Raw genomic sequence first — 27478 nt, forward strand, 5'->3', positions numbered from 1 at the left:
CAGTAACTGCAAACAGCACGTGCAGCACGGACGTGACCGGGAATATTATTGCCAGAGCTGCTGCTTTAAAAGCAGATGAAATAAAAACCCGACACGCATACAAATTGAAATATCTACGTACGTAGCACGTTAAGGCACTACATAATTCAACTCACACAATTTGGACGGCCCTACCCGATGTGCACCAGACTGACGGTGATTAAATATCGAAGCGGTACTAAGTAAGTCGTATTGGCGCGTGAGCGCTAAACGTTTACGGTAAAACAGTCGTACGGAGTTGCGTGTATATCAGATACACATGCTCCAACTGGCAAACTAAGTTGAGAATAAGATGAGATCTAAAAAGGACTCCTTCAGCTGCGGAGATGTTCATGCAAACGGATAAAACCAGAGAAGCAGTTTAACTAATTTGGAAAAATGACGTCCATCTTTTTCAGAGGCACAACTACTCATACACACACACACACACCCTCTCTCTCTCTCGCTCCCTCCCTCCCGTCTTTAGTCTCTCTGTAAGGTCCACAGTCCGTGGTAAAAGAGCTTTGTAAGCGGTGTGTGTGTGTGTCTGTGCTTTCTCTCGGGGTAAAACTGTCTTTTTTTTTTTTTTTTTTTTGCGTTCTCCGGCCTTAAGGGTTGTGCGCCCAGAGAGTGACTGTTCTGTCTGCGGAGGATGACAGGAAAGAGAGGTCCCTCATATGCCACCGGCACTGAATCACTTTGTCTCTGTGTTCGGCCACCACCGTCACAGGCAGCTGCTTTGTCAGGTCACCTGAGAGAAATAAAAGCCAATGACAGACAGACGTGACACACCAGGGCCGACGGCATGACCAAACCTCCGCTTCCACCACCAATAATTATAACAACAACAACGACAATAATGTTTTATTTGAAAGAGTATTTGACGAATTTCTCGAGGGTCCACTCTACGAAAATACCACAATGATACAACAAAAATTCATGACAGCCGAACAGTGTGAACATAAACAAGGTTTAAAGGGGTGAAACCGAGAACTTTAATACTTAATTTCTACAGCTGGGACGCAGAGAGGGCAAACAAGGAGACGAGGTTAGAACAGGGCAGGGTAAGGAAAAGCCGTGTGTGAAAAAAAAAGAGATTTTAGTTTTTGTTTAAATGAATCCACAGCAGGGGGTTTACAGTTACAGATTTGTGGGAGTGATGAATTCTGCTAGACAGTGGGGAAAAAAAAAAAAAAAAAACTAGATGAAAAAAGAAACAATTGAATACACCCGACACAAAGCTGTCACAAACATCACAAAAAAACCCACAGCGATTACAACGGTGTCAAACATTTACAAACTACTGGGACCCACTGTGTCTTGTAAAGCTCTGCGACTTAAAGCATTTCTGATTTGCTCTGCGGAGTTAAGACATCTCTAAAAAGCAAAGGTGACAGGCATGTTTCATTCTCTCTTTTATTTACCAAACTTTTGGACGTGTTTAACCACTGTGCAGAACAGCTAAGGCGTCGTGGTCGGCAGCTGACGAACAGCGGAGCCGTGTTGGTGTGAGAGGGCGTACCTTGGAGGTCAGTAATCATGACCTTGGCGTCATATGATCCTGTGAGTAGGTAGTGTGCTCCGGGCGAAAACCGCACGGAGCGCACGTCGCTGGTGTGGGGAGTGTACGTCTGGACCGTTCGAACTCCTCTGATATCGTACAGCATGCACCGGGAGTCCTCCAGTCCCGTCGCCAAAAGACGCCCGCTCGGGTCCACCGCCACGGAAGCCACTGCGCTCCCTGAGTTCACACACACACACACACACACACACACACACACACACAGAGAAAGGGAGAGAGAGGGAGAGAGAGAACCGCTGCATCAATTTCTACAAAAAAAAAAGCAAACTTACAATTGTAATAGCATAAGGCATCATGCGATATGGGTGATCAAATATTTTTATCTCACTGCATAACATTTTTTGGTTGTCCTTGCAATATACAATAACATACCTGACTACAATTGCAAGCTTTTGAAATTTTCACAATGCATTTTTAAGGCTCAGAATCCATAGACAGATGAGAGAGAGTGCGAGAGAGAGAGAGCGCGAGAGAGAGAGAGAGAGAGAGAGAGAGAGAGAGATAGAGAGAGAGAGAGAGAGAGTGTGTGTGTAAGAGAACACCTTGTCAAATTAAGCAGATGACCTTACTGTGGTTAGTGGCCTTCCAGGACCTGAGCCGTGAAAATTAGCGACCTTTCAGGACCCACCTGAGCCATGCAGGGCTGTTCCAACCACTTTCACACAGCTGGGTACACGCAGATCCCAAAAGCGCACGGTCTTATCCTGAGAGCCGGACGCTATCATCCAGCCTCCCCAGGTATACAGAGAGAGGATGTGACCTTAAGTTCAAACAAACACCTGTTAATCCAACACTGAACACGAGACTTCCCAGCTATGTCCGACAATTCATTCTGCCGAACATCAATAAACTGGTCTTCTGTCAGTCACTGACGACATGTATACATAAAACATGCAAGCACCAATGTTTATATGTGGTTTTTCTTTTGTTTTTGTTTTTTTTTTAACTCCCTGCAGGTCCAGCAGGCTGGGTGTACCTGTGTGTCCACTGAGCGCGTGCAGTCCCTGTCCCCTCTGGCAGTCAGTAGTGTAAATGTTACAGTCCCCGGCCCCCGCACTGATCAGAATGGCGCCCCCGCTCTCTGGGCCCTCCATAAACGCCAGGTCTCTTATGGTTCCGTCGTGCATGCTGAACTCTAGGTCCGGCCCTGTGGTCCCGCGCACACACACACACACACACACACACACACACACACACAAACACACACACACACGTTCCCTCAAAACCACACTCATCTGACAGATACTGTATCAAATCAAAGTTCCCTTGTTTTGTGGACAATTATTACAGCGATAAAATTATGACCTCTTGTCCTGTACTCGATTTGGAAAGCAGCAAATCAAAAAAATTACACTAAAATTGGACTTTTCTTTTTTTAATTTAATTTTATTTATTTATTTATTTATTTTGCGCGGCGGTTACGACCTGTGGCGTTGCGGCTGTCCGAGTTGAAGGGCAGGACTTTGACGTATTTGTCGTTGGAGCCGGTGGCCAGCAGCTGTCCGCACGGGCTCCACGCCACGCAGTAGATGGAGCCTTTGTGATGTTTGTTTCGCTTGAAGAGAACCTCAGGCTGTTTCGCGGGGCCTTGGGCGCTGGGTGGAGAGAAACGCGAAGCGATTCCTTTAATTTCATTTTAAAGACGCTCGGCTTTAATTAAGAGGATGCTGCGAAAGAGATAGAGAGCCAGTGCAGAGAGCCAGAAGCCGTCTGTAGACATAACAGGAGGAGGAAATCACATTATGCTGAAAACAGGCCATAAAAAAAAAAAAAACCCTCCCTGGATTAATATCGTCTGCGTCGTGCTTTCAATAAAAAACACATTTTGACTGGATGTTAAGCAACACAGCTCCATCTGTCAAGACCTGGATGAAAACTGAACGTGCGGCACCGCCGTTCTGGGACGCGGACGCTTACCTTACGCCAAGGTTCTCCGGGTAGGCGCAGACTCTCAGGGTTTTGGAGTTGGAGCCCACGGCATAGAGAGTTCCGGAAGGATGGAAGGCAACCGCACGCACAGCCTGGGTATCCTCTAACGTACTTACAGCAACAAACTGGGACTTGGACTTCTCACCCTACGACATACCAAAAAAAAGAAAAAAAAAAGTATTTTCAGCTCTTTGGTTTGTTATGTTAACAGGTTTTTAGAACGTCCTAGTTTTTTTTTTTAGCAAACATTTTAGCAAGCAATAGTGAGTTTATCAAAAACTGGAAATGCACCAATATTTTAATACAAAATAAGATCAGTACAAGTCAAACCTCTTGACCAATGGTGCGCATCGTTAAGCGGTCATTCTGGATGGGCGTGGTCCTGTCCTTGTGCACACTGGATCAAAAACACACAAAAAACATTAATGACACCAAAACACCATTGATTCATTTTACTGACGATCTCCCTCATCCTCACATGACCTGAAGTAACCTCTATGTGTGCTGGGTCTCTCTCACCTCTGAGAGTCCAGGACTGGGGACTCGTCCAGGGAAGGCATGCCTCGCTCCCCGCCTCTCTGAGGGGTGCTGCTGACCACCACGCTCCCGTCCCCCCCGTGCCCGGCCTCGGGGGTCTGTTTGTTGCTGGGGGCGACCGGCGGGCCCGATCCGGATGGCGTTTTATTGTACTGCTGGGCCAGAGCTTGTACGTCATCTCCCAGATTATCCATCCCCACATTGAGCTCCTCCAGCTTCTGAATGGACCTGCGCAGATGAGCAGATCATGCAGTCGCTGCATCACAGCATTGTCACACTCAACTTCAATGCTCCATCAACCATCTAAGCCTGCAAAGTATATATACACACTATCTATAGGCTAATTTTAGCATATGCTAATGACTTAACCATACACGACATCAATATCACCACCTCAGCACGGAATAGTAGAGATTCTTAGTCTAATCAAGGACTTTTGTGGAGCTGATAAATGTATATTCCCCTTTAAACTACGACTAGGTGAAGTTTGTAGGAGAAAATCTAGTCCAATGCAGAGGTCATGTGGCAGGATCTACAGGGAGTAGTTGAAAGCTATGGGGTTAATGTGGAAGGGTTTACGGGGATGTTAGTGGTCGTCCTGGAAGCTGAGACTGACCTGTTTAGGAATTTCTCTGTGAGGCTGTGTGGAGTGTCGGGGCCATGGGAGTGGTGGACTCCTCCTTCCAGAAGCATCTGCTGGTATAGCTGTCTCTGCTGCTGCTTCTGCTCCAGGTGCTGCTGGACTCTGATGCGCTGTCGCTGATACTCCTGTAGTTGCTCCTGTAAGAACAGACACAATGTATTATTAATATATTATTGAAGCATTTAGAGAATATAAAAACGGCATCTTGACAAACTCAACGAGGGGGGGGGGGGAAGTTAACATCATATTTTGACGTCATATTTCTTCTGGCTTAAGCCAGTTAAGACTTTTTAGACGTTAGCTGTGCCGTGCTTCTGTCGAAGGCTTCTGTTGAGACCGGTGAAATTACCTCCGTCTTCTCAGCGGAGCCCGGTGGTCCTGCGTCCTTCCCAGACGCCAGGGACGGACGCCCAGCAGAGCTGTGGAGCCTGTCGGCTTGTGTTTGGCCCCTACGAACACATCAGAAGAGTGCCCACATGCAGTTGTCTTTTACTGTAACAATTCGTCGTCTAGTTAAGACGAAATCTTTTGAAAAACGTCAGATTGAAGAGACACGATTTTTAGTCGTCTAATCCTGATAACAAGAAGGGTGCCATTTAAAAATGTATTTTTCCTACATGAACAAACAGATTAGTGGCTTGATTAAATCTTTACAATGCAGTACATTCCACTAAAACTGGGCATTGTCGCTTTGCAGCGGCTCTTTCTGGGAGCAGTTAAAGGTATCTGAGAGGCCAAGGCGGATCGTGCCAATATGTGCAGGGCTGACTGACAGAGCAGCAGGGCTTTATTTAACTAAGTGCAGCAGGATTATTGAGGTTAATCTTAAACCGTATGCTTGAATTTCACTCCATGCACTGATGCTGCTGCTGCTTAGAAACAACATTTACTGACACCTTCTCACTCTAAAGCACATAGACCTTTAAACCTCTTCATATATTTGCACGATTCATTCAGGAATCATACTATTTAGTATAGCAAGTGTTTAAGGAGTAATTCTGCACTGGGTGTGGTACCTGTCTGGGGATTCCCCAAACACACTGTTCTCCGCCGCCACGTTGCGGGAGGAGTTTTGACCGTTGGGATACCCGAAATTGGCGAAGGATTGGGACATGGCCGACTTGTTGTTCCCCTCCGCGTTCCTTTTATCCTTTCCCGCCAGGCCGTAGGAGAGTCCGTCCAACGCCGGGTTGAGGGAGCGAGACATGTAGGTGTCTGCGGACTGCGGCCGACGGAGGGGCGACGCCGCGCAGGGCGACAGTTTGTTGATGAGCGGCGTGAGCAGGTCGGCGTGTCCGGCTTTGACCGGCTTGACCAGCCGATCCACGTGGATGTTGAGCGTCTTCTGCTCGAAGGCGCAGGAGAACACGGCGGGGGAGAGGTTCTGGAGCCAGGAGAGGAGGCTGAGGTCCAGGTCGTCGCATCCGTTCCCGCACAGCACGTCGATCCCCAGCAGCACCTCCGCCTCAGAGATCTCCTCCCCCGTGGCCTTGCTCTGACAGAACTCCACGCAACACTCGTACAGCACCCCTTTGATCAGCAGCTGGAAAAGCCTGTTCCCGCTGGCGCGAAACCCGGCCTCGCTCAGCTTCCGGTCGGCCGGGATAAACTCCGCCACCATGCCGCAGGCCTCCTCGAAGCAGTGCACGCGGGCAGTGCTGGGGTTCCAGTCCTTAAACTCGGCGTGGTTGGTGAGGCGCGGGAGCGTGAGGAGCAGACACAGTTTGCTGTAGTCGTCTTTGGTCGGGCAGAACTCCTCCAACGAGTGCAGACACTTCACCGCTTCTTGCATGGTTAGCTCCAGCTGTAGCAAATAAAAGACAATTAGACTAGACTCCAGGTCAGCAGCAGGTGACTGGATCGACGTGTCTTCATGCATAAGCCCCCGGACAGAAAATGTCACTGTTTTTTATTTCGCAATATCGCCCTTATCGATTTCTTATCTGAAAATCCACTGAAATAGTGAAACTTCTTTTGTGAGTACGTGTTTTGGTTTTTTTTCAGAAATGGAGGGAAACTTACATTTTGAGGCTCATCTGCTGCTGACATGGCATTGTTTACGCACAGAGCTTCCAGAAATTTCTGCTTGAGGATGATGTAACGAAACCTGGACACAAAATCACAAAAGAGACTGAAATGGTCCAAAAACACAATACATCAATGACAGAACAGGCAGAAAACTTGGCAAATGCACGGAAACCAGGGGGCAGTTACAGAACAATCGAATCTCAGTCACCTTTTTCTGTCAAACTTTTCCATGCACTCCAACGGCTGGATAAACTGGAGAACCTCATCCCACTGGCCATCCAGTACGAGTTGCCTTGAGTGGAGGAGAGTAAAAATTAGAACACATGAGAGGAGTTGGCACCAACCAATCCAAACAAGGCTGTCCTGCCCTTGCTGGCGACTGTGAGGGGACGTTGGGCAAGGCCTCGTATTTCGGGGTGACCTTTGAGTATTCCCGTTGGTGCTGACAAGACAGGGGTTACCTGAGAAAGAGCATGTCGTCCGAGTAGAGGCCGTTGATGATTCCGCTCTCCTTCTCCAAGGCCAGCATGCTGATGTGGAGCTTTCTGGAGTTGAGAAAGTCCAGGATCAGCTTAATTATCTCCACCTCCTTAATGTTGATGGTCTCTTCTGCCGTCATAGTGTTAGATTTCTATAATGAAACAATCAGCAGTGAGCCTACACCATGAAGGAGAGTGTATATGCGTGCGTGCGTGTGTCTGTGTGTCAATAGCAAACTCCGCAAACCAGGACATGTTTACTCTAAACACACCCAGTCTACGCATATTACAAAGAGCTGGAAGAAAAAGCAAACAGTAATTTAATTTTCAACTGTCTCGGGTACACTTGGCTGTTCATTTGATAACAGACAACAAAACAACACTCCGTCGTGCCATTAATCATGTGACTGTTGAAAACGAGGTGCCATTCAGCATCATGTATGGACCACATTACGCAATAAGTTTTAGAACTGAAGTTAGCTTAACTAAACCATGTAAAACAGGGGTTACACCAGCAAATTTTCCACCAAAATCTTTTTAGCACCGTATTTTACCACAGGCGACAACTGCTCGGAGTAGATCACCTGACAGCCACTGAACAGGTTAGCTACAGTTAGCAACGTTGTCTAGTCTAAACAAATTAACGTTACATGTCTTGCTTATCAATAAAGAACAACCCACTATGCTAATACTGGGATCACTGACATTTACAGACTGTAATCATATTTAGCATCTCTGATAATTCAAATGTGAGCGTTCACTTTGAAGCAGGTGCAAAGACCATTTCCCCCGTGCATCTGATATTTCAAGCGGAGACAGTACAACACTAGCCCACTGTCCGACCAGATTTTACTGTGTAGACGCTAAGGGGACTAACAACACTATCATCCGATATAAATGAAAACCTTACCTGGAGGTTTGCTACAAAGACATTAATCGTGAAATGTGATCTACAACGTGTTCTTCAGCTGAAATAAATGCAAAGTCAGCTTTCTCACTTGCAAAACGTGCGTTTGTCCTGACAATGCCGCTACTGGCGTCTCCACCCACCGTATTTCTCATACACAGTCGCTGGTTGCCAAGCGAATCGCCGCAATCCACCAATCACACATCTAGACATTCAACACGGCCATGCACGCTAGCCTCTCTAGGCTTTTACGCGTGCTTTGAAAAGACAGACATCTCATCACATGTTAACGTCGAGGGAATGCTTATTATTATTATTTATATCATATTTAATTTTAAAAAATCCGTCAGAGTTTTTCTTTTATCGTTTATTTATAACAGTCTAAAATTGTTCTAAAAATCAAGAAAAGCGATTTATTGCCGTAGGTCTAACAACTGCACTGTTTAATAAAGATTTTTTTTTAATTCAAAACATATGATTAGCGTTAAAAACATCGAAGTCTCATTCGTTACAAAGTTCACTGACACAAACATTTTTGAGGCCATGCGGAACTTTATTCAATGCAAGAGAAATCAACCAACATGATACGCAACGATATGACAGCACAGCGTCTTAAGGATAAGAAGCAATGCTTCATTATGGTGGGCAAGATGAGCTCACGGCACACTGTACAATATTCAATCCTGCCCCTTTACATTGAAAACACCTTTCATTTCGGCCTGAAACAGCCAAATAAAACACAACCGTAACAGCTGGTCAAATACAACCCCACTCTCCACAGAAAAAAACCAAAAAAAAACCCTCGAGAGAGTTCGATTATGCCGTTATGTTTGTGATCCGTGCTGCTGGCTTGTGGTCTCCTTGGAACACCTTCACCGTCTTTTGGCAATTCTTAAATTATTCTTTGATGAGAGCACCAGTGTGTGAGTTTGTTCATGAGTGGAAAGGGCGAATACTCCAATATGTCACATGCATATGGTGACCTCAAGGAATCAGTGAGAGGAACAGCCTTTTTTTTTAAAAATAATTAATCAGAAAACGAAGGCCAACGTTCACAAGCAACACAGTTAAGCCCCTACCCGTATACAGCCACATTCTGGTCTCTGACAGTCCGTTAATGGGAATCCTATCTAAACATGGTAAACTAATACAATAATTGTTTTAAACAGAAAGCCAAACAGAAGGCAGACTGAGGAATGTGGCATAAGTTTGTCTGAGGACGTTTTGAATTCCCAATCTGCCCAAACTCATAAAGCATCCGAACAATTTATCACACAATTTCACGCTCTACAAAAGTATTTGATTAGCTCCTAGTAAGAAAACATGCATTATTTACGCGCAAATGTTGAATTGGCAGACTGATTTTTTTAATCCTCAAGTCAGATCTGGGACAATGTAAAAATGAAATCTTCACCAGTCATCACAAGTTTATATAACATGACAAACGATATTTTCTCTGTAATAGGATCCCATGTAATTAAATATTAATGACTAAAGTCAAATCAATAATCACAAAAATGAACAAAACAAACAAACAAGCTGACAAAAATGACTTAACCATCAGCCCAACGCGCGAAAAATGACAGATTATTTTTAAATGCTGAGGTTGAAATGCAATACATTATTTGTCACTGCAAACTTCTTGTTTCTTTGATTTTAATGACATTAATTTGATCTTTTAATCTTTGTTTTTTTAAATGTTATTTTAAAACAGCATGATGCCGAGGTCTCATTTCTCCTCGTCAATACTTAAGTTAAAAAACAAAAAAACAAGACAAAACCAAAACAAAACAAAGAAGACAAATAAACAAACAAACAAACAAACAAACAAAAAACCTCTTTGTAAATGTAACTATGAATTCACATACCTGCTGTGAACCAATAAAAATAAAGCAATGATACGTGGCTATATTAAAACTTATTTTAAACCAGGGATCTAGCTTTTTTTTTTTTTGTTTTTTTTTTTGCAAGCTAACATACCTGACATACTACACTATACTGACTAAATGTAGAGATGACAACATTGCTCGCAACATGTTTCGGTCCTTTTCATTCTATGCTTTGCAGAACAGTCGGAATGAAAAACAAACCTCATCGGCATACAAAAAGCCTTTCTGAAAAGAACCCTACAATCACTTTTAAGTACAACGAATTAACAAACGAAAACAAACATAAGGCCACACATGTCAACATATATGCAAAAAATTGGTTTATACATATGAATGACATTCAGTGCTTCAGTGTAGTAAATAAAAACATTGTGGCATCCATACTATTTCCTTCTCTTTTTCTTTTGGCACATACAAAAACCATACACACACACACACACACACGCACGCACACACACGTGCGCGGGCAGGCGCGTGCACTGTAGTAAAATTACTCGAGCGAGACAATCTCTTGTTCTAAACACACTCGTGGTATCCACTGATGGGTTTTTTTTTTTCTTCTGTTTTTAGTGTTTTACATTCCAGTTGTGCATATATTAGAAAGTCTTGTTTTTTTTTTTTTGGGTTGAACAGATATTGTAAATAATAAGAGAAAGTAAATGGGAGACTAAAGTGTGTAGTAACTGTGCAGCGCTACTGTTTCAAGTGTCCTGACTGAATACTGTACATACAGAGAGAGAGAGAGAGGGAGAGAGAGAGAGCGAGAGAGAGAGAGAGAGAGAGAGAGAGAAGTGCATTGTTGATACTCAGGGTCCACAGACAGGAAGAGATGGCGAGAGGGCACTAGGACTTGGCTGGTACCACTTTTTTGGGAGTTGCTGGTTTCTTGGTCTGCCACAGATGGCTGTGGATGGTGATAGCGTCTACGCTGGCTGACATGGTCTTTGCGGGGATTTGGCTGAACTGCTTCTTGTCCGAGTTGTACTTGTAGAGGTTCTCGATCATTTTGCGCGTGACGATCTTGGGGCCGATCCCCGTCAGCTTACTGATCTCTTCCGTGTCTGGGCAGTACGTGTAGAGAGAGCGGAACTGGCAGCCCGAATCTCGGAATAAGATCAGGAAATTGTTCGCCTCCGATTTCTCCATTTCCTACAAAGAACAGAAGACAAACTCAAAAAAAACGATTCGGTATCGGAGGACAAAAACAAATAAAGAATTCCAAACGATTTTAGGCACAGAATTGAAATTCTATTTCAATACCTCATAAAAAATAGAGGGGTATTTTGCTCTGAACGACTCCATGGAGACTACACTCTCCTCAGTAAATCTCTACATAAAAATGATAGGCAGCGTTCTTGTCCTTTTCGCTCAACCCCGTTATCATTTACATGTATTTAAAAGTGATTTGAAAGACATGCACATTGAAATGCATTCATTTAGCAGATACTCATATTCAGTGTACATACAGACAATCAGTGAAACAGCGAAAGTGCAGTCGCAATATTCAAGAGAGAAATGACTGGCACGAAAAACAGCAATGCCAGTGCTTAGGAGCATCGCTAATCAAGAAATAACAAACATCACACAGTAAACACAATGACTGCAAAGACTCTGCAATCATGCAGTCAGTGAAAGGCAAACACAGAAAAAAATAAAAGAATACAGCTACTATTCAGGATGGTACAGAAATACAGAAGCATTCCAAGTGCAGCGATGAGTGTTGAGTGCTTAGCAGCACGTGAAGTACGTGATGTTACATATTCTGAGGCAGAAAATAATTGAAAAGTTGAAAAATGAAGTTTTTAGCCTGTTTTAAAAAAGAGAGGGTGTAGGAGATCCAGGGTAGGATGAATATACACTGCTGGGTAACGATTTGGAGGTATTTTAGATTACACCTATAGTAGCATAAACTACCAGAAACCGACGTTGTAGATGTAATTCTGGCTATATCTGGTGGCCAGGGGTGTGATGTAAACAAAGGGCTGCTGTGAGAGACAAATCAATGCCCTTACCTCTAATATCTTGTTCTTCTGTCCCTCATTGACTTTGCCTGCCAAACAGCAGTGGGCCAGGGCATTCTGAATAATATGCTTGTTTGACTTGGCGCTGGGCTCTTTGTACAGTTTGGGTCCTGAGCAAGAATCAGGTTTCAATGTTAATGTCTCCTCATTAACTGTTACTTTTCTTTGACAATTTATGTAAGGATTCACATAAGACGTGAAACATACGACACTTAAATGCTTTCTTAGGACTCTCTTTTAATAAATAAAAACAAAACAACACTGAAGAATCTTACTCATGGTGGTATCACTTAAAGGTATCACTTCGCTTCTTTTTTTTTAAGCTTTTTTCAAGAAAGGCTGTCGTAGATCATATCTAATTGATAACAGTACTAACATTTGATTAAATACTAATAGTAAGGTTAGTAATTGTCATTTACATGCTTTTCCTATTCCATGACTACCAGTATGTTTGTGTTGCTCTGACCTGTATACTCGGTGTTGGACGCCACAGAGGAAGTGGTGGACCCGTTCTCCCAGTCCTTCTCTCCGCTGCGACTTCCAGAACGAGTCGGCGAAAGGTAGCCGTCCGCAGAGTCGGGCCTGTTCAACCAGACAGAATCTATCACGCCACTAGATCCTCACCGTCGTTTCAACTCGTGTGATCATCATCATCATCATCATATTTTGATACCTCTGTTAGCTCCCTATGACTACTGTCATGCACGTGCCGTCTGAAGCAGTGGGTGTTGACCTCTAAGCACTAAAGGACGTGTGGGTGAAAGGCAGTGCTAGCGTACTTGCAGTGAGGTCCGCAAAGTAAAACAGCATGAGACTATCCAGCGTTTTTTCAGTGTTTATGAGAGTCCAGTCAGACCTTTAATTTTTCACCCTAAAAATTGCTGGGAGTGTCAAGAGAAGTGTTCCCAGACTGGATGCCAGATGACTGTAGCCTGGCTCAAAATCGCTCCATGGCCTCTTTGACCAAAGTCTGCTTTTATGTATTTGAAAGAGGTAACACGAAATATGATGTTAAAACGCACATGCGTAAGCGATTGTCTTGTGATAATTTTCAGCTGCCTTGTAAAACAGTTCTCTCAAAGAGGTTTTCTCGCATACTTTTGGAATCGTCATTCAGAGGCAGGCATTATTTGCCCAGGTCCTATGGACCTGTAACCAGATGATGTGTAATGATTTAGCGTCAATATACACACTGGACAGGCGGTGAGAGGAAAACTAATATAATGGTTAAAAAAGGGGTGTAACTGTTAGCTCATCTAATCATGCAATTCAAATAATAATAATAATAAGAAGAATAAAAACAAACCAGATTGTATGGAAATAGCCGTGAAACGTCATGAAACCAAATAGACAGCACAGTGCACTGATATTCTGTAGGAGGAATATCAGCCCTTTTGCTGTTACTTGACGAACAAGCGCGCAGGTCTTTGTGTAATTAAACTGGAGCAGGAAGAGTGAATGGGTCTATATCCTAGTGTGACTAACCTTCTCTTTCTCACCCTGGGAGAGCTTAAAAAGAAGTACAGGCTGCCACTCGCTAAGCTATTACTCCTGACAAAGTCAGAGCGTTCAGAAGACGTGAAGAGAAAAGCAGAACGTGTAGAGAGAGGGGAACGAACAGCAGGTTGGAAGAAGACAGAGGAGTTAGTTACACAGATCAGACAAACAGATTGTGGGTAATACTGTTAAGATAAGAAGATGCATTCGATAACTGATGTCCTTTACACGACGTCTTTGGTCTCTCGACCCTGCTCTCAAGGCCCAACTGACTAATACATTTTGGGGTTTTTTTATGTCAGCACAGAAACAGCACATTTGATTCAAAAGACCCGTTCCTTGATAATTTGCTGATCAGTTGAGTCAGTGATGCTTATACAGCGGCAAAATGTGTAGGCCAACGGGGCAACTCTGAGAAGTGAACTGAGAAACGGCGTTTTACATAAAGCTTATCGACTTAAAAAAAAACGGGCCTTACCTCGGCGTCCTTTTCTCGGAGCTGACGCTGTCATTGTCTCCCAAATTGAGCGATGCCAGAGAGAGACTGGAGACTGAAAAAACACGAGGTCGTGAACCTAGATGCGAAACACAAAAGTTGGCACAAGACGCACAGTTATACAAAATAACAACGAACCTGTCCACCACACCTTGTCAACCACACCCAGTCTCAGCTCATAGCAGCGTCACTTTAATTCCAAATTACCACCACGTGAGTTGTGGCTGATGTCGTCACATTCATAAATTATGCATTTGTTTATGCATTCATAAAAACCGAATCAAGTTGGTGAAGAGGTTTGTAATGTAGCAAAGAGGTCTCAATTCTTGTATGTTCTATTACATTGTCCTAAAAATTTTCAATGAAGTATTTCAGTAAAATTTTCAATAAAATATTCTGACTTGTAATATTGATAAACAATAAACCAATTCATTCAAACATTAGTATCAACTATGCAGTTTGAGCACCCAGAAAAGAAAGCATGCTTTTGTCAGTGAGGAGGAAAGGACTGAGTCCTTGTTTAGCATTAAGATGCAAATTAGCACTGATCTGAAATAAGAATTAGGGGAAGATCAGGACTAGAATGCTTGTTAGTACTGGTCTCAGATCAGTGAATTTAAAGACAGAAAGTGAGAGAAAGCAGTGTGAGCTGCAGAGCCAAAGGTAAGTGTGGGACAAAGCAAGCTGGCACCAGAGGGGCACCGAGGACAGACTCGTTGGGTACCGAGGGCATCTGCCCCCCTTTTACCTGCCGCTGCCCTGACTGGGGTTTTGGGCGAGTCTAAGACGTCTCTGTGGATGGACTTGGGCCGGGGCTTTCTTTGCTTGGAGCCCGTGGGACGAGGCTTGATCAGCGTGTCCATATCTTCCATCAGTTTCAGTTGCTTCCGTCTGAGGTACTCCTGCTTAATGAACTCCTTGCGAGCTTTCTCTTCCTCTTTCTTCATTCGTTCTTCTTCTGCCTTCAGCCTAATCAATAGAAATGGCAGATGTTGTTAAGTTTTTTTTGAGTGGCGGTTTCCACGGCTAATCAGATGCAGATTACTTTCGTGAGTGAAGTGACGGATGCAAAGCCGTTGATTGGCTGATTACCTTGCTTCCTCTTTCTTCTGTTCGAGTTCAGCTTCCAGCTGTTGTTTCCTCTGCTGCGTCTCTCGCTCTCTCCTCATCCTCTTCTCTAACAGCGCAGCTCTCTTCTGGGCCATGCTGTCCTCTGCTTTCATGTCATCCTAAACACAAACATCAGGGGACCATTGCCAACCGTACAGCACACTAAGCTGCAGCTAACACACCGAGCCGTCAGCGTGTCAATCACAGTTAGAACTGACATCCGTTATTTCATGAGATGGAAAGGGCGTTCAGACAACTAATGTATTTCTTCATCCCTTATTATTGCAATATTGCGGGGGAAATGCAATGTTGCTAGTGCTCTGTTCACTGTGTCTGCACACATCCCCATCTAAATAATTTACTAGCCCCAGTTGTTTGACCTAGTTCAAACCATGGCCTAGATGACCCAACTAGCGAGCATCTAAAATGTTTTTCTGTCCTTTTCAGGCCCTCCTGCTGGAGACTGTTTCTTTCCATAAATATATAAATACCGTCAGAAATCCGCAGTCTGTCAGTTTCCCAAAATAAAAGAAAATAGCTTGTTACGTGACCTCAGACGGAACTGTATCGTCCTAAAGATGACCCAAAGTTGTCTTCTGCACAAATACGCATTCAAGGTATTATCTCAGAGCTTTGTGAAGGAGCAGCTTGCACATTTATCAATTCCTACTGTTGTCCAAATAAGCATAAAAACAAAATATCTTATTTTCGACGATCAGTGCACAAAACTTAGAAATTTGTTTGCCTACCTTGAAGAAAAACCCACAGCATCGAGGATCATCGACGGTTTCTCTAGTAGTGTCTCTCTCTTCACTCTCCAAAGCTGTTCCTTCCAGAGGCTTTAGCACAGACAGCGGCACCTCAATCAGGTTCTTGCTGCTGTGGCTGACATAATCCGCAAAGGGTTCGGTCGGAGTGACGATAACTGTCTCCGTTATGGCCTGAGATAGCACCTCAGACACTGTCGACTCAACGGTTGGTTTCATTTCCTCCGCTTGCTTCAGCTCTCCATCTTCCTTGTTCTCCAGCGCCATACTCTTTTGGTCCTCCCTTTGTTTCTCGCCGCTTCTGTCTTTGATGACTGCCTCTGTGACCGGCTGCTGGGTCTCTTTGGTTGGGGAGCTAAATGGCTCAACCCCAGTGCTGCTTTCAGCGACTTGTTCCACGCCGACAGGTTCTGAGTCCCCAGAAACGTCTTTGTCTTGGGCTTCAACTCCAGAAGGAGGTTTGTTATCATCACCCAGGTAGGCGAAGGACGCGGCCATGGACTGAGAGGGCGAGAATCTGCGCAGACGAGGCAGGCTATCCACAGACTGTGGAACATTCAGGACCCGGTTGAAGGGAGTGATCTTTAGATCGCTGGGCCTGGGTGTCCGAGGGGTCTTGGCATGGAAGGAGGCTGATTTCCTCTTGATGTTGGTGGGGGATCGGTGGGAGGGGCGTGGGGATTCGGCGGGAGAAGGGGATCCAGAGGATCGTGCGGTTGCGCTGCGGAGATCCCGTACCTGTTTCTGAGGAGACAGTTGCCGTGGCGACACGACCCACGCCTGCTGTTCTCGCATTTGCATGATGACCTCCTGCTGCTGAGCGAGTCGCTGCATCTCTGTCTGCAGGAAGCTTAGGGATGCATTCAGCTTCTCAATGGAGCGTGTGTACTCCGCAAGGTCGGCCTCCGTTGTCCCCTCATCGCCGGGCGATTTTAGGGGACCTGTCTGTCCTGGCTCGGAGCCTTTGCTAGGCTGCAAGGTATTTGCGGATGGCTTCCCGTCCTCCAAGCCTGGGGTATCCTCTTGGAGCAGTGAGATACCTTCGCCCTTCCTCTTCACCACGTTGAGGAATGCTGTGCGACCCATCTTTTGGCGGTGGCGTGTGAACGCTGCTTCCACTTTCTTCTTCTGAGCTTCGATGGCACGCCGTTTCTCCTCGAGCCTCATCCGCAGCTGCACCATCTCAGCCGCCATGGCCTGCGCTGGATCCTTGGGTGACTGATGGATGGGGCTCACCTCAGGAGGAGTGGGGGCCCAGGATACAGACGGCGGGAGGCTAGGATCGGATCCTTCCGGCGTGGTCTTCTGTGAGCCCCCTCTGGACTCTGGCTGGTTCAGCTTACGGAACTTCTGCTCTGCGAAGCTGGTCATCTTAACCCCGGGCGTACCAGGGACGGGGGACTTTGCGCTGTTGTTGCTAGGACACGGGCTGGTGGTGTCTTGGCTGTGGCAAGCTCGGAGTTCATAGTCCTGATCCATGTCCAGCTCCATACTCACTGTATAGTCCTTCAACGAGGAATCCTCATCCAGGGTTTCTTGGATATCCTCCGTCCGCACATGGATCCCAGTGTCCACTTCCGTCGTATCCGTGCTTACCGCACCCTTGGACTCTGAAACTGAGTCCAGGTCGCCGTCGTGAGCTCCTGACGTTGACTCGAGGTTACCCTTCTTTGGGACGTGGAGGAAGAATCCCTCGCTGGCTCCTTCTGGAGTACGTTTCTGATTCTCTGAGTTGTGTATGATCTGCAGAGCCTCCTCGATACTTGGCGGTCCCGTGCCACCACTGTGGTTGTTCAGAAACATGCCGTTTAATTGTCCTTGTTTCCTGTCGGGGTGGATGCTAGCAAGGCTGTCTGGACAGCCCTCCTCCTCGATACCGGGGCTCTTGCCATTAACGGGCTGAAAGGAAAGGTTCCTTTTCATGCCCCGTGGCATTTGGGACATTCTGCCCAGTCCCTCAGAGCTGGCTGATCTGGTCATCCCTCGAGCAGGTGGGGCAGGAGTCTGCCCGCCATCTTCTTTATCAAATGGGATGTCAAATGACACGCCCTGAGTAGCAGACCTGGAAAATAAGCGGCAGAAAAACAAAGCTCTGTGCCGTGTAGGAAACCCACAAATCACAAATTTTCAACAACTAAAGTCTGCTCAACAGAGTTCAACAGAAAGAGAGGCACAATCACCCTGGGTGGGTTTAGATCAAGAAACCAGTATAACCATTTACGTCTTTGATGTACTTCTACTCACCTATTTTCCTTGGGCCATGTTCCCAGGAAACCATCCACAAATGACATGGAAGTTGATCTCTTAATCTCACCTAGACGAAACAAAACAAGTCATCACACATACATGTTACATAAGGAGGAATAAAACACAATACTTCAAAAAAGGCTAACACTGCTAACGCCACACACTTTGGTGCAATGACATTACATTACGTTTTGAAGTACAGAACAAGTGGTCTCACCTGAATTTGAGGAGCGAGGCTGTGGCCTCAGTGGCAGACTGCAGTGAAAGAACATAAAAAAAAAAGGTGGCTGTATGAGCTGAATGTATCAGTACAACATCTTTGTAGCTTTGTCATATAAACTGCAGAGTGGGGGAATTTTTGGCGTCGGACATGAAGAGAAGTTTTTTTTTCGGCGAAGCGCAGGGGGTCTCAAGAGAGGTGCGAAAGAGCAAGTGGGCGTACCTTGGGCGATCTGGGCTGGGAGGTTTCTCCATGAAGCTTCTCCTTGTGGCGTTGGAAATGGGCACAGATGGAAGGTTTTTCAGAGACGGAGGAGGCTCTGGAGCCCCAGGAGAGAACAAGCAAACGAACAATGACATGTTATTATCTCTTGTAATCCAATGTATGATTATACAAATTTACTGACGTGATCTGTTCTTTCACCTTCAGTGTCCAAAACCCGTGGTTGTACGAAGGAAGGTTTCACTACTTCAAACCACCAGAAAAGTTCAGCCATAAACACAAGGTAGTTGTTCTGTGAAAGAAAAATAAATACATAAATAAACAAACAAAAGACGATTTGGCATCAGTTCAAAACACCACATGCAATATGACTGTCTTTCCACTAGATGTCTCTGCAAACTTACAGGTTTATTTTTTCTTAGCATGGACCAAATCACTCAGAAAAGAACTCAGCAAATGACTGACCCCTCCCAATACACACAGACACACACACACACACACACACACTTCTGTTTCTCATTTTGCACATTGCCATCAGCACTTCGGCCCAGACAGAAGCTCTTGGGTCAGATGCGACCTTGAGCCCCGTGAGACAGACAGACTGGATCAGCACACAGCCTCTCCTTCCTCCAGTCATTTGCCTTCTCATGTGCTTCAAAAAAAAAAAAAAAAACATGTCGAGGCAGCGAGAGCGGTTAATAACAGGTGACTCCCAAATGCACCCCTCCTTTATTTCTATACATAACAAATCCACTCCTTTGTTGTGCAGTGTTAACCTGCTCAGAAGGCATTCCATTCTTGGATGCTTTTCTCTTTAAATCTCATTAGGTGACATCATAAACAGGCAGCAACAGCAAGCAAGTCAAGAGAGTTACAGACGCCGTCAAATCCTTTAACGAAACTAATACGGAAGATTAGGTTAATATAGAAAACGACCAGCAGTTACAGAGACGGTACAGTTAGGTATTGTTGAATCTGCGTCACATTGAGAGTAAAACTAATGTGTCTAAGATCGAACAACCATCCTCTTTCTCGGAACTCAGCAGCAGCGACAATACACAACCGGGCTCAGTTTGTAAGCAGCGCTGAATCGGAATCGTTTGGAGGCCTGCTTACCGTTTCCTGACAGAGCCGGTCGGAACGGGCACCGTCCCAGCCGAAGTGAACCGAGCCTCCTTTTCCCCCATCTGTCTGTCTACCACATCACTCGCACGTTAGGCAAACATCAGCTTTTCTGGGCTCATCTACATATGTACCTGCCTTTAGTTTCACAGGCTGGGAGATTTCAGCACGCCACTCCTCTCACAACGTTCAGTTGAAGCGCATCAGACAAAGCAGCCCTTTAAGCAGATAGCTAATCCTTTTTTCAGGCACCACAGTGCCTAGGCTGTCTCCTGAGTGGTTTGTCCACATGCTATTGGGGCCACTAATGTCATTAATCAAGCAGCCAGAGGGGTGATTATCGACCTGCGCTAGTTACGAGCTACAGCTGGCTTTAAACCTGACTAGAGAGAGAGAGAGAGAGAGAGAGAGAGAGAGAGAAAGAAACAGGCTGTCTCAAAGCGCACATGTAACACCAAAATTAATCCAAGTTTAAAAGCCATTCCACATTCCCCTCAAGGGAGTACAACCCTCATCTGGGCCTTGCTGATTCCATTTCCTTAATATCACAATTGGTTCAAGTCTGTAGATGCAAAACCACATCCACGACGTGGTGGTGAAAAAAGACAGTGCAGGTCTGAAGGGGGGGCTGAGATGTGATATATTGTTGACTCAGGCAGTAAAATGAATAGACACCCACACTGCAGGCCCCGAGAGATCTACACAGACGCTGTAGATGTGTAGATTGGAGGTGGGGGGGGGGGGGGGGGGCGGGGGCGGGGGCTGGGTAGGCAAGGAGACAATGATGAAAACCTGCTCTATTGTTGAAGAGTGTGAAGAAGGGACAGAGGCGGCTTCTATTTTTCAGAGCAACACATTTTATGTGGTAAAGACGAAGCAAAGCTAAGCGGTAGAACTCTGGGCGTTTTCACTTTCATCATTACGTCATTACGTGAGAATCTGTACGGCTTCAACTAATGTCATTCCGGAAATATTGTGTGTCTCAATTTGTTTACATTTTTATGTGCAGTACGTGAATACACGTGTGCATGCGTGTGTGTGTGTGTGTCTGTGCGCGTGAGTGTGTATGTGCTGTGATTGTGTGTGTGTGTGTGTGTGTGTGTGTGTGCGCACGCACATATGCAAGGCCAGACCAAGCCTTGGGACCATCTACAGGAGGAATCAATTCTTCAGGGAGTCAATGGCAGGTTATGACTCTGCACTCTGCTGATTCTCTCTTGTATGTGGTTCTATCATAATAATGAGGACTGGGCTTTGACAACAGCAGAAGAAACTGGGTCAAGGTTACAGCGGCTCAGCGTGCTCTAGATTTCCACACACTTGACAGAAATACATACCAGTGCTCAAGAGAGAGTCGTGTGGAGGCTTCTACACTAGAGGGGCATTATACTCACAGCTTCACAGAGATGGCTAATTTGCTCTTTTGGTGTTTAACACATAACAACAGGAACTATTAAAAATCGTTATAAAACCAAACAGTTTTGCCAAATGGGTGCTATTGGAATCGGTAATTGGAAATACTGTTTGAAAAGCCTACAGAAAAAGACAGGCTTCCAACAGTAAAAATTGACCGGATAATTGGCACAGAACAAACTGAATGCAAAAATTAAACAAACAAAAAAAATGAAATCATTCATTTATTCATTTGATGAAACAGCTAGCATGACGAACAAATGAACATTGACAGAGAAATTCGATCATCCCAGAATCTACCTTCTGAGAGAAGGAAACAGACCAAAAAAAAAAAAAACAAAAAAAAAAATCCTCTGCATTTATTATAAGAAACTGCTCAGCTTTGGCTGGGTGCCCAGTGTTTGAGCGTTCGAGCTGCGATCGTCTCGGACTGCGTGGGCTGTATCGGGCCATGGAGAACCTGAGTCATTGAGAGCTGTGGGGGAAACGACTGGTGAATATTTCCATTCTACATAATGCCTAAACTCAGAGCCTGTCCAAACCTCTCTCCTCATCTCTCTTTCTGCGTGTGTGTGTGTGTGTTTGTGTGTGTGTGTGTGTGTGTGTGTGTGAAGTCTAGCTAGAACGGGCATGTTTGAAGCTGCTGATACCAGCTAACTGTACTCCCCTTGTCGTGAATACTGCTCATAACTTCAGCGAAAAAGACACCAGTCAGAGTGATAAAGAGGTTTATCTGAGCTGACAGTTAATGCCAGCTCCCATCTACATCTAAACACAGAGCAGCAGCCTCACTGTCCCCAATATCCAGAGTGTGTGTGTGTGTGTGTGCGTGTGTGTGTGTGCGTGCGTGTGCGTGCGTGTGTGTGCGTGTGGCCAGTGACCCGTCTGTCCAGACAGTTTGCTGACTCTGAGGATGGCACATGATGTCATAAATAAATCTCTCAGAATTCTCAAACCTCATTCGTTCTCCTCACAAAGGTTTTGGCACCAGCAGAAATGAATGATTCACTGGCACTTTTCAAGAACGAGATAAAATGAAAACCTTAGATGTCATTAAAAAAAAAAAAAAAAATCCTGCCTCTGGATCTTCTTCCTTGCTTAGCTGCACCAAGAATACGTTTCATTTATTAAACGTACTTCAAGTTCTCTATGAGCTCTTTTCTAATTTGATCAAAATTCTCTATAAATCCTTTGTACTTTGACCAGTGACAATATTTTGTGGCGAAACTAACATAACTGAGCACAATTACATGTATATATGTATATATAATGTAGCAGTGGCATGTGAAATCAAAACCTGTGACATTCACATCATACGTGTGAAAAGCCAAGCAGTAATTCACCTCTCGACTTCAAAAGCTCCCACTGAACCAACAGAGAGAGCGAGGCAAAATCAGTCTTATAGGATGAAAGAAATGATTTGACCTCAGATGAACACAGTGTGAATGTCTCTGTTCTTTCAGCAGGATCAGCTTCTTTCAACCAACGACTATTAATCACCTTAGTCACTACTCTGTCAAACACACACAAATAAACTTGTGTTATCTGTCATCTACACTGCCTACACAAGTATACATGACACAGTAACCAGCACACACACACATACACACACACACACACACACATGCATACACACACACACACTGTTTCAACTGTCTTGCATGACGCAGTAATGAAAAATTCATATGCCTAATTCACCATAACCACGAAATATTTTTCCACTTTCACCTTTCACGGTAACAGGCATATCTTACATTTAGGGTCATGGAGACAGGCAAAATGACCCAAAGGGTCTGTCTCTTCAGAATCTCATTGACTTGCGGAGAGCCTGTGGTCCTCATCTGCTCCGTAAAACTTCAGCCATACACACTCACACATACCAACCCTAGGACTTCTACATTAATTTATCCCGCTCATTTAAGTTTTTTTTTTTTTCTCCCCCAGGACGGAAGGCTTACTTTGATGGTGGAGGAGGCATACAGCATATCTTCCAGGCTGAAGTGACAGCAGCCAGTCAGGTTTTCCTTACAGAACTCCTGGATCAACTGCAGGTTGTACAAGCTGTCGGCCAGTGACATGGTCTCTTTCAGGCAAATGTCTGTCAAAAGGGATACAAACAAGACAAAGTGCTCTTTCACTCACATACTCCTCAGTCAAGTTCTATTTATTTTCAAATACACACTTGTAAAAGTCACAGACCACAGTGCCCGGGGGACAAGCAATCAGAGTCGTCGTCACGTAATTTATGCGTCGACACTCTAATTTCATTGGGTGGATAGTCCTCCACATGACTGTTTGTCTGCTGAGATTAAATTCAATTATCTTTGTCTTTTGATGTATTAGGTTTTAACAGCTGAGTCTCTGTGTCTCTTTATCAGAGTGGCTCTGCTTCATCACTCAGATGATTTGATTAGGAGTGAGTAAATTACAGTACTGGGTCCATCTGACACGAAAGAAAGGCCAGTGAGGACAGTATTATACCTGTGAATTGAGAGGGAAATTACATCAAAGGCATCCACTCTGTAAGGCTGAGAGTTAACAGTATGCCAGAACTTTTGGACTTAAACACTCTCTCTTACATGGACTTAAACACTCTCTCTCTTTCTCGCTCACTCACAGTCTCTCTCTCTCTCTCCCTCTCTCTCTCTCTCTCTCTCTCCCTCCCTCCCTGTTACTCTCTCTTTCCTTCTCTCACTGTCTCTCTCTAACACACACACACACACACACACACACACACACACACACAACACACACACACACACACACACACAAGAGAACACAGTCTGAGTTGGCAGAGCTGTGTACCTTCCAGTTTGACTATGTCAGGGCAGTAGAAGTGCAGCAGAGCGGTGAGGGCACAGCCATCTGTGCTGTCCTTCAGCAGGTTGTCCACCGGGGGGATCCAAGGGACCACTTTAGGCAGAACCTGCTCCTTCCTGTACCGGGCCTGAGATACAACACACAAAAACAGATCAGAGAAATACACTTCTCCTTCTTTCTCTGTCTCTCTCTCACTTAAACACACACACACACACACACACACACACACACATATAACCTGACACATATAACCTAGGTCATATAACACGGAGCAACCTAAGTTTACCCAGCTACACGATTTTGACTCGTACATCTTAACAAAGTCACAGTGGCATGCAGAAGAATTTAATATGGATGTCGAAGATGTATGAAAATGTAACACATGATGACTTTTATTAATTATCAGCTGTTATACCGTTATGCTTTAATCTCTGAGCAATCTAGCTTCCAGCTTCAAAACTACACAGGAGAATTCATTCAGTGTACTGGTGCAGTGTTGATGAAACTACAAATAATGGCCGTTGTCACGGCAACACACAGATGGACATGATCTGGAGAAGAGAACGACTTTCGTTATTTAACTTACAGGAACCAACTTCCAATACCACTTTGTCGGAGACTTCAACCAGTCGAAAGAGTGATAGAAAGAGAGAGAAAAAAAAAAACAAAAGTTAGGAGTGGAAAGGGTTATCCAATGAATCAAAGAGAGAGAGAGAGCGAGACAGAGAGAGAGAGAGAGAGAGAGAGAGAGAGAAAGACTGCAGACCAGATTTGATATAATCACACTCTTCAGGCGTCAGATTAAGAGTGAAGATCTTTCTCCCTGAGGACTTTTGTAATCTCTGTTGAGACTTTTATCACAATCTACTCCAACCACTCAGACGACCTGAACAGTTTCATCAATATCTCATCTGTGTAAGTGGTGAGGCAGGCCAACATTTCAGAATGACAGAAACCACAAAGTCAGCAGAGGGAGGAATAATGCACTAGACTCCACAGGAGTTTTCCAGACCGCAAAATCACCGGAGAATCCAACGAATATATTTTAATATGGCGTGGCCAAACAAAACATGTCTGCAGCCTTAACATGTAGATATTTAGCTCCCCGTATTTAACAGTTGCCAGACCAATGTCAAAGTCAAGGTCCAAACCAGGAGGAATCTGACTTCTCTATTCAATTACACAATGGGAAATGTTTGAATATTACTGTTAGGCTCGAGTGATTGAAGTAGAGGTTACAGAACTGGCTCAAATCGCCTCCAAGCCGACCTGTCTTGGAGAGAGAGAGGAGATTTCTGTCTGGAGAAACCTCAGAGCTTTTACATGGTAAAAAAAAAAAAAAAAAAGGCATCATAGCAACGGTAGTTGTGAGAGAAGAGCTTTGGTACTGAATCAGGGTTAATGAGTGTAGTTAGTCTCGCCAGACATTAATGATCTACACACAGACAAATGCACAGACACATTCATGAAGTACACACACACAAACACACAGACACAGTCTCAGACACAAACATATTAACCCATTCACAGATGCAAACAGACGCGCGCACGCACAAACACACACAAACACACACACAGACACACACGCAGCTTTGGGTTTCTTAGTCAAGACAACGGGGGTCGAAAGGCCCTCCCGATGGTTAGAGGCTGCTTTAGAGCAGGCCTGTCAAATCCACATCCTGGAGGTCTGTGAATTCTTATCCCTTCAGCATACATGTTCTGACTCCTAAAGCACCAGAAACGATTACGCGACTATCCCCAAAATCAGCCAAAATCTCCAATTACATCCTCTGAAACAGCACCCTGCCCTGAAGGACCCAACCGTTTCAATCTGCCGTTTTTACTCGACTCACTGTGTCATTACGTCCTCTCGAGTTGGATTTTCTTCCCAATCCAGAGCAGTAAAGATTTGGGAGTTAAAAGGATTAGTCACTTGCCCTGGAATTGCCCTTGACTCGGTCAGACCACAGGAGTCTGGTTTTTGAAAGAACTAAAAATACAGTGCCACACACTCTCTGTGAGCCACTCCGCCTCGTACGAGTCCAGCACGCGGATCCAGAAAACAGGGCTAAGGATGAAAAAAGAAAAAAAAAAAAGACATTTCAAAGGAATCAGAAGAAATTAAGTTCGCGCTAATGGTATCAGCAGAGAGGCTGAGGTGATAACCCCCCCCCCCCAAAAAAAACCCCTATCATTAGAGAGGTGGGACTTCCTTTTTAACTGTAGATTGACGGCTGCGATGATTACCGTCCATTAATCGACAGTTAGGACTTGCAAATCACCAGTGAGAATGGGCATTTAAGGACGCGCACTTAGAAAAGTGAGAAACCCGACATTAAACTTTGTTGACAGTGTATTGAAGAGCTATGGAGAAGCACATCTTTCTCTGATGCGCATTAATCAGCATATCAACAGGAATGAGGTAACAGCTGAGTGATACAGGATAAACTGGTACTGAGGGTAATATCTGTGGAGTATGTGTGTTGCCTGCGGGGTGTGTGTTTTAGCCTGTCTTTCCTGTTGTGTAACAGGGTAGGATTCGTTCCCTGACTGCTGATGCTGTCCTTTAGGGTTACGCAGCGCTGGGGGAGACGCGGCATGTTGAGAGGAAGGTCGCATGCCGCCTCACGCATGGCTCCCTCTGCGAGCTGGCTGCTCATATCAGCATCAAACCGACCGGCCCTGCGGCAACCTCCGGGCCAGGGCGAGCGCGCTGAAACCGCGCACGCTAACGCACACACGCGCTCGCGGACGCACACACACACACGCACGCGCACATACACACGCATACATACACACACGCGCTCAGGGACACACACGCGCACATACATACACACACACACACATGCGCACACACTTGCACGTGCATACATGCATACACATACCCACATGCACACACACACAGTCACAGGCGCACGCAAACACGCACACACACACACACACGCACACACACACACACACACACACACACACAGAGCGCACTGAGCTTGCAGCAATCAGCCTATGACAAAGCAGCTAATGGGGAGTAGTCTCAGTGGCAGCTGAAGGTTTAAAAGCTTAAGGGCTCATCATCATGGTTTTTCATCACCAAACTGTCTACTGGGGCATGTTCCTGACTGTGTGTCAAACCCAGAGCTGCACGATGCACGCTGTTTACCATCTCCTGGCTCTCTCTCTAATCATACAAACCCCAGGTTAAGGCAGGTCACTGCAAAGCGCAGTAAACTGGCTTGCTGTCTGTCAGCTTTACGCTTTACGCGGTGATATGAGTGGCGTGGCCAGCGGGCTCTGGTCTGTGCAGTTTTTTGGGTGACTAAACCGAACACGTGATTGACGTTAAAAAAAAAGAAAAAGAAAAGAAAAAAAAAGGGAGGGACGGAGGAGGGCGAGGAGGTTGACAGGAGGATGAGAATGACATCTTTAGCAGATCTGCTGTCTCACTGGGATTCCTGAGAAAGAAACACGATAAACAAAAAAAGACAAAACATACACACACAGCTAACGCCCCGCGTGTAATATCAACCAGTCAGA

The 27478-nt window shown here is 45.1% G+C and overlaps 2 protein-coding genes across 2 annotated transcripts in view; both read right to left on the minus strand.

The window, feature by feature from the left end:
* Positions 1–626: 626 nt before the first annotated feature.
* Positions 627–7356, minus strand: wdr47b (WD repeat domain 47b). The gene is made up of 14 exons (XM_030784938.1): positions 7199–7356; positions 6946–7029; positions 6732–6816; positions 5712–6513; positions 5059–5144; positions 4683–4846; positions 4049–4294; positions 3915–3926; positions 3518–3673; positions 3026–3195; positions 2577–2747; positions 2229–2360; positions 1541–1759; positions 627–769 (listed from the first exon to the last, which is right to left on the minus strand). Exons 1-14 carry the CDS (start codon positions 7354–7356, stop codon positions 627–629), a joined length of 2628 nt encoding a protein of 875 aa, XP_030640798.1.
* Positions 7357–10855: 3499 nt separating this feature from the next.
* The window catches only part of camsap2a (calmodulin regulated spectrin-associated protein family, member 2a), a 32597-nt gene continuing 15974 nt past the window's right edge, over positions 10856–27478 (minus strand). Inside the window, exons 5-19 of the mRNA XM_030784152.1 lie at positions 24534–24566; positions 23933–24074; positions 23086–23225; positions 18794–18884; positions 18593–18689; positions 18368–18405; positions 18148–18217; positions 15886–17965; positions 15119–15255; positions 14775–14995; positions 14009–14105; positions 13519–13584; positions 12500–12615; positions 12025–12143; positions 10856–11161 (exon numbers count right to left, since the gene is read on the minus strand). Coding sequence (XP_030640012.1) covers positions 10856–11161; positions 12025–12143; positions 12500–12615; positions 13519–13584; positions 14009–14105; positions 14775–14995; positions 15119–15255; positions 15886–17965; positions 18148–18217; positions 18368–18405; positions 18593–18689; positions 18794–18884; positions 23086–23225; positions 23933–24074; positions 24534–24566 — 3753 coding nt within the window. The remainder of the gene's footprint in view (positions 11162–12024; positions 12144–12499; positions 12616–13518; positions 13585–14008; positions 14106–14774; positions 14996–15118; positions 15256–15885; positions 17966–18147; positions 18218–18367; positions 18406–18592; positions 18690–18793; positions 18885–23085; positions 23226–23932; positions 24075–24533; positions 24567–27478) is intronic.

Source organism: Chanos chanos, chromosome 9 (assembly GCF_902362185.1).
Source record: "Chanos chanos chromosome 9, fChaCha1.1, whole genome shotgun sequence".
NCBI classification, from domain to species: domain Eukaryota; kingdom Metazoa; phylum Chordata; class Actinopteri; order Gonorynchiformes; family Chanidae; genus Chanos; species Chanos chanos.

Excerpts from the sequence above, each read along its gene's own strand:
- wdr47b (XM_030784938.1), bottom strand. The coding sequence starts at position 7,356 with ATGACGGCAGAAGAGACCATCAACATTAAGGAGGTGGAGATAATTAAG. Across the intron at positions 7,030-7,198 it reads GACGACATGCTCTTTCTCAG|GCAACTCGTACTGGATGGCC; the intron begins GTAACCCCTGTC and ends CCTCCACTCAAG. Across the intron at positions 3,196-3,517 it reads CCGGAGAACCTTGGCGTAAG|CGCCCAAGGCCCCGCGAAAC; the intron begins GTAAGCGTCCGC and ends CTCTCCACCCAG.